This window comes from Apodemus sylvaticus, chromosome 7, assembly GCF_947179515.1.
Source record: "Apodemus sylvaticus chromosome 7, mApoSyl1.1, whole genome shotgun sequence".
NCBI classification, from domain to species: Eukaryota; Metazoa; Chordata; class Mammalia; order Rodentia; family Muridae; genus Apodemus; species Apodemus sylvaticus.
Window position 1 is genome coordinate 68,180,026 of NC_067478.1, and position 19,614 is coordinate 68,199,639.

General features: G+C 44.0%; 1 protein-coding gene across 2 annotated transcripts in view; it reads right to left on the minus strand.

Annotated features, from left to right (window-relative positions):
* The window catches only part of Uaca (uveal autoantigen with coiled-coil domains and ankyrin repeats), an 88,150-nt gene that overhangs the window by 10,555 nt on the left and 57,981 nt on the right, over positions 1-19,614 (minus strand). For both annotated transcript variants that reach the window (XM_052188129.1, XM_052188130.1), the window contains exons 6-15: positions 19,019-19,089; positions 18,813-18,919; positions 15,121-15,296; positions 13,360-13,397; positions 10,459-10,527; positions 8,405-8,512; positions 6,735-6,767; positions 5,709-5,807; positions 2,913-2,949; positions 1,769-1,821 (exon numbers count right to left, since the gene is read on the minus strand). In XM_052188129.1, the coding sequence (XP_052044089.1) occupies positions 1,769-1,821; positions 2,913-2,949; positions 5,709-5,807; positions 6,735-6,767; positions 8,405-8,512; positions 10,459-10,527; positions 13,360-13,397; positions 15,121-15,296; positions 18,813-18,919; positions 19,019-19,089 (791 nt within the window). The remainder of the gene's footprint in view (positions 1-1,768; positions 1,822-2,912; positions 2,950-5,708; positions 5,808-6,734; positions 6,768-8,404; positions 8,513-10,458; positions 10,528-13,359; positions 13,398-15,120; positions 15,297-18,812; positions 18,920-19,018; positions 19,090-19,614) is intronic.

Genomic DNA, 19,614 nt, shown 5'->3' on the forward strand with positions numbered 1-19,614 from the left:
TTTCCTGTCTCCAGTCAGCATGCCTGCATTACATAAGAACACTACTTCTAACAATCCACGCTCGCCATTCCCCATGTCTGGTGTAGGATCTGCCCAGAACTTTGGGTTCTAAAGCCAGCCATCAGAACTCCAAGTAAATACTGTATTTTAAATGTGTAAATAATTTCACAGAATTATATATTATTAAACTTTTATTTGTTTCTTTGTTTGTTTTGTGAGGTACACAGAGATGAGGTAAGAAGACAAATTTATAGTCACTTTTCACCTTCCACTGGGTGGGTCCCAGGGTTTGAACTCAGGTCTTCAGGCTTGCAGGTGCACGCCTTTTCCAGCTAAGCCACCTGGCTGATCCACACACATTACTAAATTTCTAATTAAACATAATGTGACTTCTGAGCATCCTCACTCTTAACTCCAATATAATGCTCTTTAAATTTTAAAAATCTCACCAAAATAAGCCCGCCTTGTATGAGAACTGTCAGAGAAATGTCAATCAGCTAACAAAAAAGACACACATTTCCCTTCTAGCAGGAAGATAAATAGAAATCTTAACACATAATATAAAACTTGATGGATATCTTGTTCCGTCGATTAATTAAAGCTGACAGAAGAGAAGTATTAAACTTCTGAGAGAGACAGCTCAACATCAGGTCATACAGTCATGAAAGACTTGATGGAACTATTCTTACTTTCCCATCTAGCAACAATGCTTTATGTAAGTATTAATTCATCGATAAATTCCATGGGCTATGGCGACATCCTATTATTCAATGGGCAGAATTTTTTGTTTTAAGCTATTGGGTAAATTAAAACTACCTTGCTCTGAATCAAGAGAAAGTAATTGCGAACATAGAATACGTCCCGAGCCTTGGCCTGCCTCTAGACCTGCTCTCGATTGCTCAATTATCTTTGCACTAACACTTAGTAGTGTTACCACTAGCATAATTTACCAAGACATTGCATATACAGAGTCACCCCTCCAAGCCATCACAGTATTACAATCAGATATTTACCCAGTCATCCCAAACCCTGACCACGCTCCCCTAAAGACCAGTGGTTCTCCATCATGTGCTCTTCCATTGCTACTCTTTTCTTAGTCTCAGTAGCTTAGGTTAGCCTCAAAAATCTCTGCATCTGAAGATGACCTCGGGCTTCTGCTTTCCCTGCCCCCACCGCCCAAGTGTTGACCTCCCCGACATTTGCCAGCACGCCAGGTTTCTGTAGTGCTGGGATGGGAGTCAAGGCTCCATGCATGTCGGGTAAACAGTACGGAAATTAGCATTCCACCTCTCGGGGAATTTTATTTTAAAGTCTATTTTCAAAACAAAGGATATTTAATTGCAAAGAAAAATATGCTTCAATGCCTGAACTGTTTTTGAATGATTCACCCTTGTGCCCTTCTACATGGGTGCACGAGGAGAGTTAACGTTCTGTGAGGAAGCTGGATATCAAAGAGGACGGGCAGAAATGCCACCCTCTCATTTAAGGCACAACAGACACAGGGCCCCGGAAACAGTAGCAGCACTTGTATTAAACTAAGGAAGCGAAACCAACTTGGACTGTGAAACCCTCCTCAGTGATAACATACTTAGTAGTTATACAAAGGTTTCTTCTTTTTAGACAGGGTCTCACTCTGTTCTGGGCTGGCCTGGACCTTGCTATGCGCACCAGGTTGGCCTTGAACTCACAGAGACCCACCTGCAAAGGCAAGCGCCTCCACATCCTGCCCCTTTAGACAGGTTCTTAAGTTAAATAACAAACGTCTTACCTGTGAATCTGTGGTGTATAATTGTCCTTGTTTATGAAGCATGTCTTCTTTTCCTATTTAAAACAAATAAATAATATTTTATATACTCATGCCAAAGTTGGACTAGTATAGGCAAAAAGTAGGTATAATTTGCCTGTGTTATATAATCAAAATAAAAGCAGTACAATATGAATCTGTTCTTGTCCTAAAGTAGGCATATTTTTCCTTTTTCAGTAAAAGGAAAGTCCCTACAGTCTGCTGAACAACAGCTACTAAGGTTGGTTTTTAGAAATACACAAGACTGGTCTGGAGATGGGTCAGTGATCAGGAGCATTTGTTACTCCTCATGAGTTCACTCTCCAACACCCACAGCAAGTAGCTCACAGCAAGTAGCCCACAGCTCCCTGTGACTCCAGCTCCAGGGGACCTGATGCTCTCTTCTTGCCTTTGTGGGAATACTTATCCATAAATATATACCTTAAAAAAAATTCTCTAAGACTATTAGGTTAAATAGGCTACATGATTATTATAAAATGTATATATTAAGTCAAATTTACAGGTTAAACATTACTGTTGATCTTAATAGACAAACAAAAAGATAGGTTTCCAGGGAAATTTTATCAAACCAGAGAATAAGACAATAGAGCAGATGAGTTATGGGTAATCCGAAAATAACAAATAATTGCTTATTAACATGTAAAACATCTACCCACACTGAGATCAGTTTCTCCCCACATCAGAAAACTATATTTGTTTCCTTCCATTGGGAAAAAAAGTAAGTCCTGGGTCAGAGAGTTGGCTCAGTGGTTAGAGAATCAGCTGCTCTTACAAAGGATCCAGGTTCAATTCCCAGCTCCCCTATAGCTGCTCACGACTGTCTAAAAGTCATCTCTAGGGACTCCAAAGCTTTCTTCTGGCCTCCATGGGCCCTGCACACAGGGCCTCTGTGCCTATCACATTTCACCTTGGGCCATGGTGCTCCTCTGAGGTGATCCTCGGAGCCCCCCTCCCTCCGTCTGCTGGGATGTAACCTGCAGGCAGGCTGCGGACTCTCGGCAGGAAGCAGCAGCAGCAGTGTGCACAGGGAGGTCTGGCCTATAGGCACAGCCATCCCTGTTTGTCCTGAACTCTCAACCGTATCAAAACCCCATATGTTCATACTTACGGTTACTCGAGTAACTTCCCGGTCCTGGATGATCACTCTGAAATCAGAAGTGTGAATTAATACATTTTAGGTGTCGGAGGATTGTCAAATGCTCTATCTGTTTCAGTTCTAAATGATCCCATCCTTGAAAACACCCTGGCACATGCCCTGCTCCTCTGGCCTGTTCTTCCACCTGAGCCTACAGAGCACAGAGTGCTAGTGACAGGGTCAGCTGGACCAAGTACTTTTCTAAGCACTCTGACAAACTCAGCCAAACACTTCAAGCAAACACTGCAGAACACAAGAAGAATGAGCTGCAAAATAGCAGGGACCCTTGATGCCTCCCTCTTGCTCCTGCCGGGCCTGGGAGGGGAGGAAGGAAGTGGCCACAGGCGAGGCAATGCGTAATTGGATTTCCTGGAACTGGAAGTCCCGCAGCTGGGGCTGACTCTGGGGTATTGTAATCCATTTTTCTCAAGCTGTTGAGATGCAGGCTGTTAAGGTTCAGACGGTGTTGTTGCCAAATTAAACCGGGGCAAAGGTCTGCACACGGCAGAATAGCAGTGGCAAGGGAAAACGAGCAGAGAGACACCTCTGCTCAGGTGCCCAGGGCTAAAACGCACCTGGACTGTCCCTTTTCCCAGTCAGAGTGTCCAAAGACTAATACAGAGGCAAAAAATATTAGACCCCAAGGGTCAGGGAGGCTCAGCTTCAACAGCTCAGCACCAACCTCCAGCTTGGGAGAACACGGCGAAACCAGCCCAGAGTCTAAACCCTGAGTGAGTATCACCCACAGTCCAGCGTTTCACAACTAAACTACCTCACCTTCACCTAATGCAGTGCCCCAGGCAGGGAGAGACACATGTCAGCCCATGCCAGCTGTTCCTCCTCCATGGCATTTAATGCTAGAGCCTGTAATCATTTATGAACCTACATGTGTATGTGGGGGTGGGGCGGGCACGATACATACAGGAGTTTAAAACTTAACTTGGTTTTCTTGTCTTTTCTTAATTTCTCAATTACAGCACAAACTAGCCTCATCCTAAAGTCCCCAGGTTTCCCCCAAATGTGAACAAGATAAATGCCTTCATATAATTTGTTTACACTCAGTTCATCAGAATACTGTGAACACTAAAGTCAGCTCTGTGTGTCCATGGGTATCCAGACTTAGACACTCAGATCCCTCCCAGGACATAGGACAGAACACAGCTTGGACGGTGTATAACCGCCCACAGATTTTAACTGATTAGATTATTATAATGTCCAGCACAAGGGAAATGCCTCAGAAATTCTGGGAAAAATAATAAGAAGAAACATATCTGCACATGTTCAATAGAGAAATTTCCAAATATTTTTTTACTTACTGTCTTTTAATTTATGGCTGCAGAGCTCAGGAGCATGGATATGGAGTGCTAACTTGAAATAGTTTGTACTGGATTTAACTGACTAATTTCATAAATATATATAGGTAGGGCCTGGGATTTTCCTTTTGCTTTAAAGAAGCATTGCTTGTATAGAAATTCATCACAATAAATATGTACTGACTGAGGAAAATGTCCCCATTGTCTTGACTGGAAAGTGATTAAACCGGACATAGGACATGGTCACACCCACTGCAGGAGGAAGCAACATACACACTGTGCAAAGAAGATGAAAGACTTCGGCCACGTGCTCACTGTGCTAAGATCACACCACCCACTTTTAACTTTATTTAAACGCATAAACATAGCAGTTAAGAGCACTCATGCTCTTCCAGAAGGTCCAGGTTTGATTCCTGGTGGTACCCACACAGCAGCTCACAACTGTCTGTAACTCCACTTCTGGGAAATCCAGTGCCCCTTACTGGCCTTCGTGTTCCCTGGTATGTGATGGATGCACAGACATGCATACACGCAACACATCCATACACATAAATGCATGTTTTAGAAAACATGCATACTGGTTTTGAGATCTGAAATCTTAGTTACTTTTCTATAGTCTATCACAGCCTATTGAGAGTTCTAAATGACTTTTGCAGAATGTGAGTCCTTTACTGGGTAACTCTCTGTCCCACAGCCCATTAAGTACAGATAAAAAGGGATCCCCTTCGTATGGGGATAGCGCGTGTCGTGTGTCACTGCATGCTGTACTTAGCAGCCAGAGAGTGAAAACACCAGTACTGCTAGACTTCACAACCATTATTAAAATGTCATCCAGGACCGGGAATAAAGATCCCGAAGGAAATATCATTAGCTCCTCAACTTATTTGGAAGCTTCTAAAGCTGTGTTTCTAAGTAACCTTTTGAAGGCACTCCTAAATCTAAAACACTATTTTGTTTTAAATTTCAAAATTTACTGAGGTATCTCAATATTACCTGTGCAGTGCAATGACCTTCCACATGTGCGCATCTATCTGAACACAAACCAGATCAAGAGTTTGAGAGCATCGCCATGCCCAACTGCAGTGAGAGAAACCTGCCCAGCGGAGACGTGCCCAAGAGCCTGGGGCATCCCTGATCACTTACACGGCGTGTCTCCATTTTTAAAGTCATGCCACTACAAGCTCACAAGATAAAACAGCAGGTAAGGGTTTGAAAAAGTACAAGACAAAGAAGAAGGTTCAGGAAGAGAGTCTGGAAAGGAATTAAATGTCACCTATACACCACCACCAGCTGAGATGCTCTTACCTAACCTAGAAAAGGCATGCATTTAGGAAATACATTTAGGGACATGAAATAGAATGGATTTATAATTCAAGTTCAATCCCGACACCAGTCTCCTTCCCACTATTCACTGTAAAGACAAAGAATAAAAGAAATTAATTTCATCTTTTTGTACCTCAAAATATTTAAATCTGTTTTTCAGGGCCTCGATGGTTCTTAAGCTTTCTTCATGTTGCTTTTCTTTAGCTGCCAAAAGGGACTTCAGCTTTTCCCTCTGAAATGGGAGGGAGAGACAGAGTAAGCTGACCCTGTGCCTGAGATGCAGCAACATCTGCTCTGACCCTGCACCTGAGATGCAGCAACATCTGCTCTGACCCTGCACCTGAGATGCAGCAAACATCTGCTCTGACCCTGCACCTGAGATGCAGCAAACATCTGCTCTGACCCTGAACCTGAGATGCAGCAACATCTGCTCTGACCCTGAACCTGAGATGCAGCAACATCTGCTCTGACCCTGTGCCTGAGATGCAGCAACATGTGCTTTGACCCTGCACCTGAGATGCAGCACCATTTGCTCTGACCCTGCACCTGAGATGCAGCACCATTTGCTCTGACCCTGCACCTGAGATGCAGCAAACATCTGCTCTGACCCTGCACCTGAGATGCAGTAAATATCTGCTTTGACCCTGTGCCTGAGATGCAGTAAACATCTGCTTTGACCCTGCACCTGAGATGCAGCATCATTTGCTCTGACCCTGCACCTGAGATGCAGTAACATCTGCTTTGACCCTGCACCTGAGATGCAGCAAACATCTGCTCTGACCGTGCACCTGAGATGCAGCAAACATCTGCTCTGACCCTGCACCTGAGATGCAGCAAACATCTGCTCTGACCCTGCGCCTGAGATGCAGTAAACATCTGCTTTGACCCTGCATCTGAGATGCAGCATCATTTGCTCTGACCCTGTACCTGAGATGCAGTAACATCTGCTTTGACCCTGCACCTGAGATGCAGTAACATCTGCTTTGACCCTGCACCTGAGATGCAGCAAACATCTTCTCTGACCCTGCGCCTGAGATGCAGTAAACATCTGCTTTGAAATAGGAACCCATGTTTCTGCCCTTCTAAATCAGGACCTGAGTCTTCACTTCAGTCCCCGTTTCTATATATGTAAGCTTTAAAATAAAACGTGGCAGCCTACCTCACTTTCCAGATCATCTGCGACCATTACTTCCTAAGGTTAAGAAGAAGAAACATGTTTTAATTCTTGAACATTTACTTTGGCAAGCATAAGCCTGGGAAATAGCTTGGGAAGCTATTAAATAGCTTGGTGCATGTCCTTAAAACTGGGGACCAGGGTGTGAGGAACCGTCTCTGGGCACCGTGGCCATCCTGTGGGCTGTCAGTCATCCTTCTGACTGCAGAAGCATCTTGATTCTTGAGCCAAGCTTCTCCAGACTCTCCTGCTCTTCCGCCTCTGTCAACAATCTTCAGTCTGAGTGTTGGTTCCCTCGCTCTGCTCTCTTTCTGGGATACCTATCAGCTCAGAGGCTGAGGCTCTCGCCTGCTCTCGCTCTCTCTGATCTCCACACTCGTCAAGTCCCTACCTTCGTAGAGGTTATGGGACATTTCTCCAGTTTTATTTTTGGAATCAGAATGTTCCCTCCTTAAACATCCTATTTTGAATGCATACATAAAACATCCTCTTGTCTCATGGATAATACTAACAGTGTGGAGTTTAATTTTTGGATATCCTTTCCCTGCACAATCCATTGCTTCTCTGTTTCTCCAGTGTATCCATACACTGGTATCCATATCCTGAGGCTGAGGCTCTCTTAGGATATCTGACACTTTGGATTTTCCTCAGTACAAGAGTGAGTGGACAACTCAGAAACTGTACACCTGAGTGTCCCAAAGAGGCCTCATGGCAAGATGATGCTATTGGGCCACTAGTTCAGGCTACAAGATTAAAGAACAGTAGCATCAAAAAGACAACTGTAGCATACCTCTTCCTCATGAACGCAAACACCACTCAAGTGTCACTCAGGACAACTCATCCTAGATAAGATGTGCACTCAAAGAGTGACTCAGCTAAACTGGACTACAAGTATTTTCTTCTTTCCTCCTAAAAATGATGGATATTTCTTACATTTGAAATTTCTTACACATCCATTTGAGAAGGGACTTTATTTTATTTTGATTATGTGTACTTATATGTAAGCAGATGTGTACATGAGTGTGGTGCCTGTGGAGGTCAGAGGAGGGCACTACAGCCCCTGGAGCTGGGGTAACAGGGTGTGAGCAGCTGGGCGTGGATGTGGAGCCCTCTGCAAGAGAAGCAGACGCTCTTGACTGCGGAACAGCCATCAGGCCTACACACCCGGCTTCGCACACAGCAGAGGATGCGCCACATGTCACTGCTTCTGGGATCTGCTTGGAACAATGGCCCTGGACGACCTCCTCATTCCATCTGGCTTTCCTTCAAAACTCAATGAAGCAGAGTCTCCCACAAGAAGGCACCTTGGGTGCACCATGGTAATCTGTCCTCTTATCTAAATGCCCACTGTCAGCCTGTCAACTGGCCAATGTTTCTCTCTCTCTCTCTCTCTCTCTCTCTCTCTCTATATATATATATATATATATATATATATATATATATATATATATATATATATATATATAACATTAAAAGTTTCAATTGAAGTTCGTGGTCCCTATAAGGTTATAATACCCAATAAGGGCCATGAGCCAAGTTTGCCCCCTTTGGTATCTGGTCAGGAGAGAAGAACTACAGGCAGTGACTAACTGTGGATGACTGTTACAGGTGGTGACACAGCTTTTGGAGTTTCTCTTTTAATTCAGACTATTTACCTCATTCAGCTGTAACTGTAAGCCATTGACTTTATCCAGGAGTATTCTTTGCTCTTGCTGAATCTTCCTCAACTTCTCTCTCAAATCTTCATTTTCAATCTCTAAATCCTTTAATAAGATAAAGAAAATGAATCAACACAACAGAGCAATAACACAGAGAGACGTAGAAAGCACACTGCTAGCTACCACATGCAAATGTGCATCAAGATGTTGAAAACATACCGTGACCACATGCAGAGGCACATCTAGACAAAGCTTTAAAGAATGAATGATAGAAAGGGGTTTGGGGGGGGTAGAGAAATGGCCCCACAGTTGGGTGCTTTTTGTTCTTGCACAGGACCTGAATTAGGTTCCCAGCACCATGTGGGCAGATATCACCTGCAACTCCAGCTCCAGGAGATCTGAGATCTTCTAGTCCAGAAGTACCCACATTCACATGCACAAAGGTGTATACACACACACACACACACATATAAAATGAAATAAAATAAATATAAATCTTTTTAAAAGTTTTCTGTGCATTTTATTTTGTTGGCAATGCTGGGTTTCAAGTTCAGGCCCTGCACACACCCTGCCACAAGCCACATCCTTCATTCACAATGTAAGAGCTTCAACAGCTCTCACATGATTGAAAAAAAATCTGAAAACCAGCAGTAAAATCACTGCAGTAATAGCTGGAAAGCACAAGCAAAACAAGAACACATGACTGTCATTGTGGTAAGTGAGGAATACAAGCACCTCACGGAGACACAGGAGCAGACAGACATGCACTCTGAGCCTCTGCCTAAGAGGCCCACACTCGGGAGAGCATTCCCGTCCTTTCCTAACCGATGCTCACGTGGCGGCTTTCACAAAGCACTACCATCTCCTGTACAAGGGCTCCGTTTGCATGCTTTGGGTTTTATTTTTAGAGATGTGTGTGTGTATGTGTGTGTGTGTGTGTGTGTATGTGTGCGCGTGTGCACGTGTGTGTGTGTGTGTGTGTGTGTGTGTGTGTGTGTGTGTACACTCACACCCATGTGAGTGCAGGACCCCGAGAGACCAGAAGAGGGAGCTGGATCCCCAAGAGCTTGAGGTACAGTAGGTTGTGAGCCACCTCATACGTGCTGGGACCCACACTCAGGTTTCCTGAAAAAGCAGTATGTTCTCTTAGCCACTGAGCCATCTCATCTCTCATCCTATTCCTCAAGCCCTTTTTTGAGACAGGGTATCCCTCAGCAGCCCAGGCTAGCCCTGAACTCATGACAACCTTTGTGCCCCTGCTTCTCAAGGCTGGGAATACAGGCATGAGCGCCTCATCCAGCGACAGCCTACTTTCTTAATGCTATACCACAAAGGAAAAACCAAACGCCCTCATTCTGTCAGACTGAAAGCAGCGTTCAATTTAGTCCGAAGTCATTCTATCAAGGCCACTCACTAATTAAGGCTCTTCCTACAATATAACCTATGTAATAACTCCTCCCGATAACTTTAGCCAACATGAAGTGAAAGTACAGTCAGCTCGGTGGAATTATTTTTCTTAATCAAAACAAATACTACTTTAAGTTTGGGCTTTATTTCTTAGCATTAGTGACTCTCACTTTAAGTACTATAATTTTCTAGAGTAAATGTAAGTGTATGGTTTATATGGTAATAATATATTATACCACACATATATATTTATTTTCAATGTTATCGAACTTACTTATATAAGATTCATAAGTCATTTCCTAAGGAAGGGACAGCATGGAGTTAGTGCAGACCATGAGAGTTTTCCTTAGTGCAGACCATGAGAGTTTTCCTTAATGTCCCCACCATCTCCTGCTAATCTGTGTACTCTCTTCTTCTCACTGTGAGCATCATTCAAATCATTTTTCCTCTTGAATTGCAAGCATTTGTTTATTTAAAGTGTGTATGGGGGCGTCACTTGCAGAAGATAAGCTTTCTCCTTCCACTCTGTGGGACCCGGGGTTGAGCCCAGGTCACCACGCTTGGCAGCAGGCGCCTGTGTGAGCTGAGCCGCAGACCGTGCAGTGCTTTCCAGGGCGGAAGCACACGCCTGCTTCTCTCTTTACCTGAAAGCTGTGGTGCTCCCTCTGAGTCGACTGCACACTTCCTTCATCTTGAGTGTGTGACAAAGTCCGCTTTTGTCAAACATTAAGAAAACAGTGGTTAGAATGTAGGTGACAGAAAAGTACACTTTCTCTTAATGTAGGGGTTCTCAATTTTTCTAATGCTAAGACCCTTTAACACAGAGTTTCTCATGTTGTGGTGACCCCCCAATCATAAAATTATTTTTATTGATACTTCATAACTGTAACTTTGCTACTGTTATGAATTATATATATTTTCTGATGGTCTTAGGTGACCCCTGTGAAGGGGTCATTCCACCCCTGGGGTTGAGAATCACTAAGGTAATGGGCATCACACCCATTGGTAGCTTTCAGCTCATTCAATGTTACACTTCTCCATCCTCACCACAAGGTGGCAGTGTTTCCATTTAAAACTGCCAAATGGAACTCATCATGCGCGATACCCACATTAAGTAAATGAGAATTTTAAACCTCTTAACCAAAGTCACAAATGTTTAAAAATGAAAAATGTGTGAGAAACACAAAACAAAAAAGGCATTCTATAAATTGCCAACCGACAACGAAAAGAACAAACCCATTTAAAAACACTGGTAGAGGGAGAGGAAGTCACACTAAGTTTGAAAGACAGACAGTATGGGCCAAATCTTCACTCCTCTGAGCATGGCTGGAGTAAAAGCTCAAGAAGCCAGTGGAGGACGAGACAGACAATGGCTCAGCCGGAGCTGCACAGAGCTCCGCAGAGCTAAGCTGGGTACGCCTGCGTAGCTTTACCAAAACCACAATGCAGCAGTTGAGGACAAACACCCTCCCTCAGTGCTCACCCACACCCATCTTTAAATCTGCACAACAGCTAATCCAGAAGGCTATTTCTCTGTTTGTGAGTTGTTTTTATTTCTTAAAGCTACTGATTTAATTCTCCAAGGATCTATATTTTGCATGTTATGTGAGATTTGTTTAATTGGGCTTTAGACCATCATTTGAGCGGGTTTGGATGGAGCATTAGAAGGCAGGCCTCCATTACAGAGTCCTATAGCCATTATTTGGTCGGTATATTTTCCCAGCTTTGGCCGCCAGATGGCATCTGACAGCCCGCAGGTCACTCTTCCTCCTCCCTTCCTGCCCCCACAGTGCCCACTCTCACCCTGCCAGGCTCAGACATGTACTACGATCAGTTCTACCCACTCAGGCTCGGGAGAACCTTCCAGGCACCACTGGCTCCCAGTGGCAGCGCTGCACACTGACTGGGGACTTCCATCCCGCCTTTGTTAGTCAGCAGCCCTGTGATGAGATACATCTAAAGTCCTGAGCATGTGAAGCCCTTCTTGCCCCGGCATCTGACCTCACACCTGCGCACACCACTGCTATCACACTGGCCCTGACATGCCCACGCCCTCCCTCAGGAAGGCTCCTCTCAGTGTCATTATCCCTCTGCAGTCTTTTAGCACAGATCTGCCCCAGAGCACTCCAGGAGGGCAGGGACTCAGCACACCACACCCCCTCTGCCCTTAGAAAGGCAACTGGCACCCTACAGGTGTTCAACAAATCCCCTCCTGAACAAAGACCAGTCTGCCTTTGCCTGCTACATCTGGGCCCTCAGGCACTAGACCCACAGAAAGAACAAATCCAAGCTACAACTGATCTCTATAAATATGTTCAATAAATCAAAGAAATATGGGATTTGGAGCCATTTTGTCTTATGTTCCTATCAAACTATTGGTTCCTTGCATTCACTGAGATAATCCCTACATCAGGGAGCAAAGTTCCATTTCCAAACTGACAATTAATAACACTTTACTTTAAATACACGTGTATTTCGGAACTCTACTCTTTAGTTTATCTGGTCAACAGGAAGACCGGAAGCAGATGCTCCAGACAGAGGCATCAGCAACAGACAAGACCCATGCATTCTGATGGAGTGAAGGGTGGGCGTAGCCTTCAGATGGTGTGATGGGGGGATGGTGCGATGAGAGGGAGATGCTAGGAAAGTACCTGCTTCCTTCCTCCTCAGAGCTGGGAAGTGGCCAGGCTCCCCGACTAGAGCAAAGTGGGGAGCCCAGAAGGGAGCAGCCAGCAGAGGGGAACCGCCAGCTCAAGCTTTGGAGCCAGGGTGTCTTGAACCAAACCCCATTCTAACTTGGAGAGATGAGAAGACAAGGTAAGAGTTTCACTCAAACTGGGTTGCAAAAGGGGGCGGGTCGCAGTGAAGTTTGTTAAAATTAGTACCAACTAAAGTGCTTTGTGGATCGTGCTATTTTTTTAAATTAGTCAAGCCCCCCCCCTTAAATGCATCTAGAAAAAAGACACTAGAAAGAAATAAGACATTAACGGTAGTATTGAAATCACAATATGTAATCAATCAGTTTTAAACTGTGTTCAGGAGGGTGTGCCGGTACACACCTATATGTCAGCATTCAGAGGAGGCTGAGGTAGGAAGACAGCAAGACCAGGGCCAGCCTGGGCTACACAGCATGACTCTTGTCCCCAAACACAGAAACAAACCCACTTTTTTTCATCATTCCTTATTTCATTGGAAGAATCTTCTATAACTGCATCATCAGCTCTGTTGTTAAGGCCAAAATGCCTCCTTGAAGGATCTCAGTAAGGTCTGCCTCACACATAGGAAGAGGTGGGTGTTCAAGGCCCTTGTCAGGATGTGACTTCCTCACGGAAAGTAGGAACTAAGCCCCTGCATCAAGCTGAATGGCAAGACACCACTAAGGAGCTCCCCCCTCCCTCCCCCCCCCCAACACACACTTTGTGTGGCTATCTGAGGGCAGACATGTGGTTACACTCAAAACACCCACGTGGAACCACAGACAGCATTTAAAGACATTAGTTAAATGGTACAGTTAAATAGTTTTTTTAATGTAAGTATAGACGCACCTGTTGCAAAGACGGTCCTTTCCTCCAAAGCTCTCTCCCTAAGGATTTAAAGAGAAGACCCATTAGACAGCAGCATGACCTAGGCTTCCCAACCATACCATCTACCATCGGGGTAACCTGGAGAGGCTCCCCAACCAAGCCATCAGGCAGTGGAGGCTGACAGGCATTCCCCAACTGTACCACAGAGACAACATCCAATTTTCCTTTACAGCTTTAATTTTCCTTTAGAGCTTACTACTTTTTAGTTTATTCCCCAAACTTATGTTTAAAATGGTAGTGAGATAGTCTGTTTTACCTACCAAAATAGAGATTTTTTTAAAAAAATGATATTCATATAAGGAGAAAGGTAACTTATCGAGTTATGCAAAACCTTAAATATATATATCCTGTAATTGAGTAGTTCAAATTGTAGGGAATGATCTTTTTAAAGATTTGCTTTCTTTTTCTTTATGAGTATGTTGGGGATTCATGAGCACAGTGCCCACAGAGGCCAGCAGACCCCACCGAACTGAAGCCACAGGCAGTGGAGCCACCCACTAGGGTGCTGGAAACTGAACTCAGGTCCTCAGGAAGAGCAACAAGTGCTCTCGGATGCCAAGCCGTCTCTCCCGCCCTCCAGGGATTAATCTAGGTGATTATGAAATATGTAAAAAGATCTACACACACTAGTAGAAACCTAAATACTTAAATACCACCTACCTAAAGTTGCTTTGTTAAGTTTAAATACATGAAATTTTGTGTATCAATAAGAATTATCCTATAAACAAAATGTATATATGAACAGCCTTCCAAATGCATCCTATATCACAGCTAAGGTCCAGTTCAGCGTGAGGTGGTTGACATGTTTCTTCACAGGTCTGGAACAGACTAGAAGGGGTAGGCTTCAAAATGTTAATAGAGGCTCCCCAGAGATAAAGTGAGCAGCTAACTTTACCAAGTTCTTCTATAGTTTCCAGCTTTTCCTGAAGAAACAGGCACGTACTTGGCACAGGTGTTTGGCACATGCCAGATGAATATTTTAAATACACTAATACCATCTTTAAAACTTTTTTCTGACAGCCTAGGGCTAAAAAGGTGGCTCAGTGGTCAAGAGCATTAACTGCTCCTGCAGAGGAGCCAAGTTCAGTTCCCAGCATCCATGCTGGTGGCCCACAACTGCCTGTAACTCTAGCTCCAGGGGATCTGACGCCCTCCTCTGGCCTCAGTGGCCAACTGCACTAACCCCCAGACACAGATATATATATATATATATATATACACACATATATTTTTTTTAAAAAAAATCTAAACAAACCCAAAGCAACCTTAGGATCTCTGTGGGGCCAGCCTAGTCTACTGAGTTCCAGGATGGCCAGGACTACACACTAAGACCTTGTTTCAAAACAAAGGAATGAAAAGCTTGGTAAGTGTAAAAGCTGATCACCTCACTCCTCCTCATTAACATTAGCCCGGGCAGTCTTTACGTGTCCATTACAGCAAGACGCCTGCCCGTGCTGCCTCGTCTTCCTTCCTTAGCCAGAGTTAGGCGGCAGGGATGGGGGCAGCCTGAGGAGTCAGACACCACGTGGCTCGGCTACCTTGACACAGGAGTTCAGCTCTAGCCCCGTAGGGCAGCTCACAGCTGCTCTGGCTCTGGGGTATCTGACGCCCTCCTCTGGCCTCCACAGTACCTACTCCACAAACCAGCGCATAGACACACAGAATTAAAACTAAAACTTCAAAACATTTAAAAACATGTCCTATACAGAAGCCCACTGCCACCTTTGTTTTCTGACGCCATCTTCAGTAGGTTCAGGATGTCCAGATTGTCACCAATTCTTGCGTAGTAAGAACTGTCGTGGCCAAGGGCATCCAGCAAGGTCAGGTCGGCACCATTTTTCACGAGGATGTCTACAGCGTCTCTGCATCCGTACTCACAGCCCAGCATGAGAGCTGTCCTGGAAGCAGACAGAAAACCCAAGACCTTGTGGAAATTCCAAGGAATATTCCAGAAATACTGTTAGGAAAGCCCCCCCCCCCCTTTAAAGAGCAGATGCCACCTCAAGAAATTATATTTCCTATGGATTCAGATATTACTTTATATTTTTGTATCTTTAACTCATCACATTTCTAAAATAAACAAAAATCCTGATGCTTTGTGTTTAGTTGCAGAGAGAGAAATCTAACTTCTTTCTGTTGCTTTCCCAGCTTCAGATTCACTGCAACAGAGAATGATCTTGAAGTCCTGTCCTGCCGCCTCCGCCCCAGTGCTAGGCTTACAAACATGCACACCACACCTGTCCTTCCGTCCTCTTACACACTTAAACCACATCAAACACTAAATCAACCTAGTTTGTTCCAGTGCTTCGATGTCCTATAAATAACTACTGCAAAAATCTTCCCTAACTACAGTTGTCTGCCCAAAGCCCAAATGTTTGAAAGCTTCCATGAACTAATCAAATTCACACAAACTTTCCCTACAAATCCCTCCCCTAGTGGAGGGAACCAGGGTCTGCTCTTGATGTCCTGTTTAAAGGAGTCTTGCTGGCTGGGGACGCAGCTCGGTTGCACAGTGCTTGCCTGGCATGCACAAGGCCCTGAGTTTGATCCCCAGTACCCTGCAGGCAGGGCTGTATGTGCCTGTGATCTCAGTGCCCAAGAGATAAGGGCCTGAGGATCAAAAGGCCAAGGTCATCCTTAGCAACTGTGAGGCCAGCCTGGGATACATGAGACTCAGCCCTAAATAAATAAATAAATAAACAAATAAATAAATAAGCATGCAAATAAATAAATAAATAACGCAAGGGAGCCAGGACGAAAGAGCCTTGCTTCCTCGCATGCAGGCCTTTCAGAAGCTCACACTCACTATCACGAATCTGTCCTGTTTCCACATGAGCACAAGAGCATCCCAGACTTGTGTCTACAAAGAACAGTCACGTGGCAGTACAACTAAGTCCCCAACTAAGTCAGGAGGATCCTAGAAAGTCTTGTCACATTTACCCTTACCCCTAATGAAATACCAACAGATCCTGCATCTCTGGAAGTGGCTGAACTAATCTGATGAGTGACTCCCTCCATAGCTAATAAAATAACTGAGCCTATATCTACTAAACTGATGGATCCTATAGCTGCTAATGTGACTTACCCTCCATCTACTAAAGCAACTGATCCTACACCTTATGAAGTGACTAATCCTATATCCACTAAAGTGTCTGCTCCTATACCCACCAATGTGACTGACCATATCCAATCAAGTGACTTACCCCATTACCACTAAAATAACTTATCCTATATCTGACTCCTGTTTCAACTGTGAACACTGGATATCCTTGTCTTGTTTTTCTATGCATGCTCTCCTCTGTAGCCACGCCCCTCTGTAGCTGCTAGCATAAACATCTATACATAAATTAATAAAATTTTTCTTACAAGATTAAAATATGCTAAAGATTTAACAAGAAGGAAAACTTAGTGTCAAAAATTTTATTTCCCAAACCATCGACTACAAACTTATAAAAATATGCATCACCTCTCTTCATTTTGGGAGTGAATTTCCAAAGAAAGCAAAGTGCTTTGAAACATGTAAGATTGATAGACATATCAAACATTATAATGGGGTCTGCATGATCACCCTTCTTTAACCCTAAGTTTAACTTTAAAACTGAATCTTCTTAGGCACGTAATATCTACATAAACAGGATAATGCAGAGATGCCTCAGTCACTCTGGTGCCTAACTTAAGAATTTCCTTCTTTGAATTATATGAAAATAAAGGGGACTTAACAGAGTGGGGAGGGCACGGAGCCATGGCAGGATATGATCAATATACAACATATGCTTGTATGAAGATATCCTTATGTAACATAGCACTGTCTTCAAGGACTATATACCATAAGATTTTCAGAAGACACTTCAAAAAGAAATATCTGTATAATAAAAACTCAAGATAAAAACTCTAATACCTAAATACTGTATTATTATATGTCTACTTCCAATGAGTTACAAACAATAGCATGCACGTTTAAAAGAATAAAATTAAGAAAATGGGCATGTGTTAGTAATTATAAATGCTCAAAAATTTTGGCTAAAATATTATAATAAATAATCAAGGGAATATTTTCCAGTTGTCAATAGAAAATGACCAAAATTATAATTCTAGTGTAAGTAAGCATTGTGACATAATTGATCAAGAAATGAGGCAAAGATAGAAATTACCAGTCCATGTCCACTGAAATAGCATTAAATACAGAAGGAAATATCAATGAAGAGACCCTGTCCTGGTTAGTTTTGATTGACATGTGAACCAGCTTAGAGCCATTAGAGAAGCCAAGCCCCAGCTGAGCATTACCCAGACCAGACTAGCCTGCAGGCATACTATGGGGGATTTTCTTGATTGTTAATTAACGTAGGTGGTCCCTGCCCACTGTGGGTAGCACCATGCCTAGGCAGGTGAGTTTGAACTGTATATAAAAACTAGCTGAGCATGCGCCTGAGAGTCAGCCAGCAGGCAGAGTTCCTCCATGGTCTCTACTTCAAGTTCTTGCTTGAGTCCCTGGCCTGAATTCCCGCAGTGGTGTTCTGTAAACTAAAATAAACCCATCCCTCCCTCCTCTAAGCTGCTTTTGTTCAGAGTGCTCTATCCTAGCCACAGGAAGGAAACCAGAAGAAGCATTTTAGGTACAGAGTGAACTCAGGCCTGGAGGCAATATTATGGAGTCCCGGCTAAGGGGAATCCCCGAGGAAAACCCAATGTGGCTCACTGTCAAACTCCAGGATACCCAAGAGCTTCTTTAATCTCAAGATATTCTCTCATGTAAAGAAATAGACTTAGGTATAATTTTCTAAATTGTCTTTAAGTGTGCCTATAACATTTAAAACCTTTAGAAAGTTTTAAATAGTTAGGGTAGGATTCCTCTTTTCTTAGGTTTCTGACCCAAATATGGGCCCTAAAGTAGTGAGAATTTTGGTTTCTTGAAAAAGGCAGTTATGTTATGGGAATATGTTTTCATTTTAATCCCTGGTGTGGGATATGGGGCTGACTGTGACTTGAGTCCTGCTCTGCCAGATACAGATAGTTTATGCTCAGAGTTCTGGGGACTCTTGAGAGGGCATAGAAATGCGAGAGGTGGGGCTGCTGCCCTGGCTTCCATTGTTGGATTGCTGCTTGCTGCTTGGCAATATCCTGACATTGAAGACTGGACGTGCCCACAAGGAACTTGATGCCCCTAATCAGCAGAAAGTAGTCGAATAACATCAATACCCCCATTCCCTCTAACCTTCTTTCTCTCCTACCCCATGTTGGGAGGTTGGAAGGCATAGAGTGGAGGAGGATGGTAGGGAAGGGACAGAATAAAAGTACAGTGACACCCAAGTTGCTGCTTTTTCTCAGTATTTGTCTGAGGACAGCAAGGTGGGAAGACCATGTCCTCCTAGTAACAGTGTCACAGTGTCTACAAGGAACCACCATAAAAGAGTCACCTGTTTTGCTTGTCTCTGGAATTGACATCCGCCCCTCTGTCTATCAGCAACTGACAAATTGTCGGCCTGCACATTTGAGTCGCCAGAACAAGTGGTGTCCGCCCGTCCTATGAGGCAAGAAAAACAAATGGCCATTAAGGCAGGAGTCCTCCAGGAAGTGAGTGTCACGACAGTCAGTTGAAAGGAGAGGAAACAAGCCCACTTACTACATCCTTGGCGTTCACGGAGGCCCCGTGGTCACAGAGCAGCTGGATGCTGGAAGGACAGTCTGCCATGGCTTTGAGAAACAAAGGGACAGTGACACACGGTGACCATCTGCTGCTGGGGGTGCATTCCTGGGTCCAAGTAAGGCAGCCTAAATACTGCTCTCTGCAGCTGCAACTCCACACCCTCCTCCCTCAGCTCAGCACAGAAGAGGAGCTCTGCATGACTGCTCCTGGCCAGCAGGGATCTGCATCATCCTTCCTTACGATCTACCAAACTGGCCGGCCTATAAATAGTCACTGAGGAAATCTTTTATTTCAAGACTTAAGTTTTACTTCACTTTTAATTATGTGGGCATGTGTGTAGGGTGGGGGAACAGTGCGCACATGCACACAGTCCCCATGAAGGCCAGAAGAGGCCATCAGATCCTCTGGAGCTGTCATTAGCCACCTAATATGGGTGTAAGGAATTGAACTCAGGTCCTCTGGATGAACAGCAAGCTCTCTTAATTTGCTGAGCCATCTCACCCGCCTCTGAGTGAATCTTCTTCAGCTGCAATTAGTAAATTTCAATTTTAAGCATACAAATTTGTTACTAC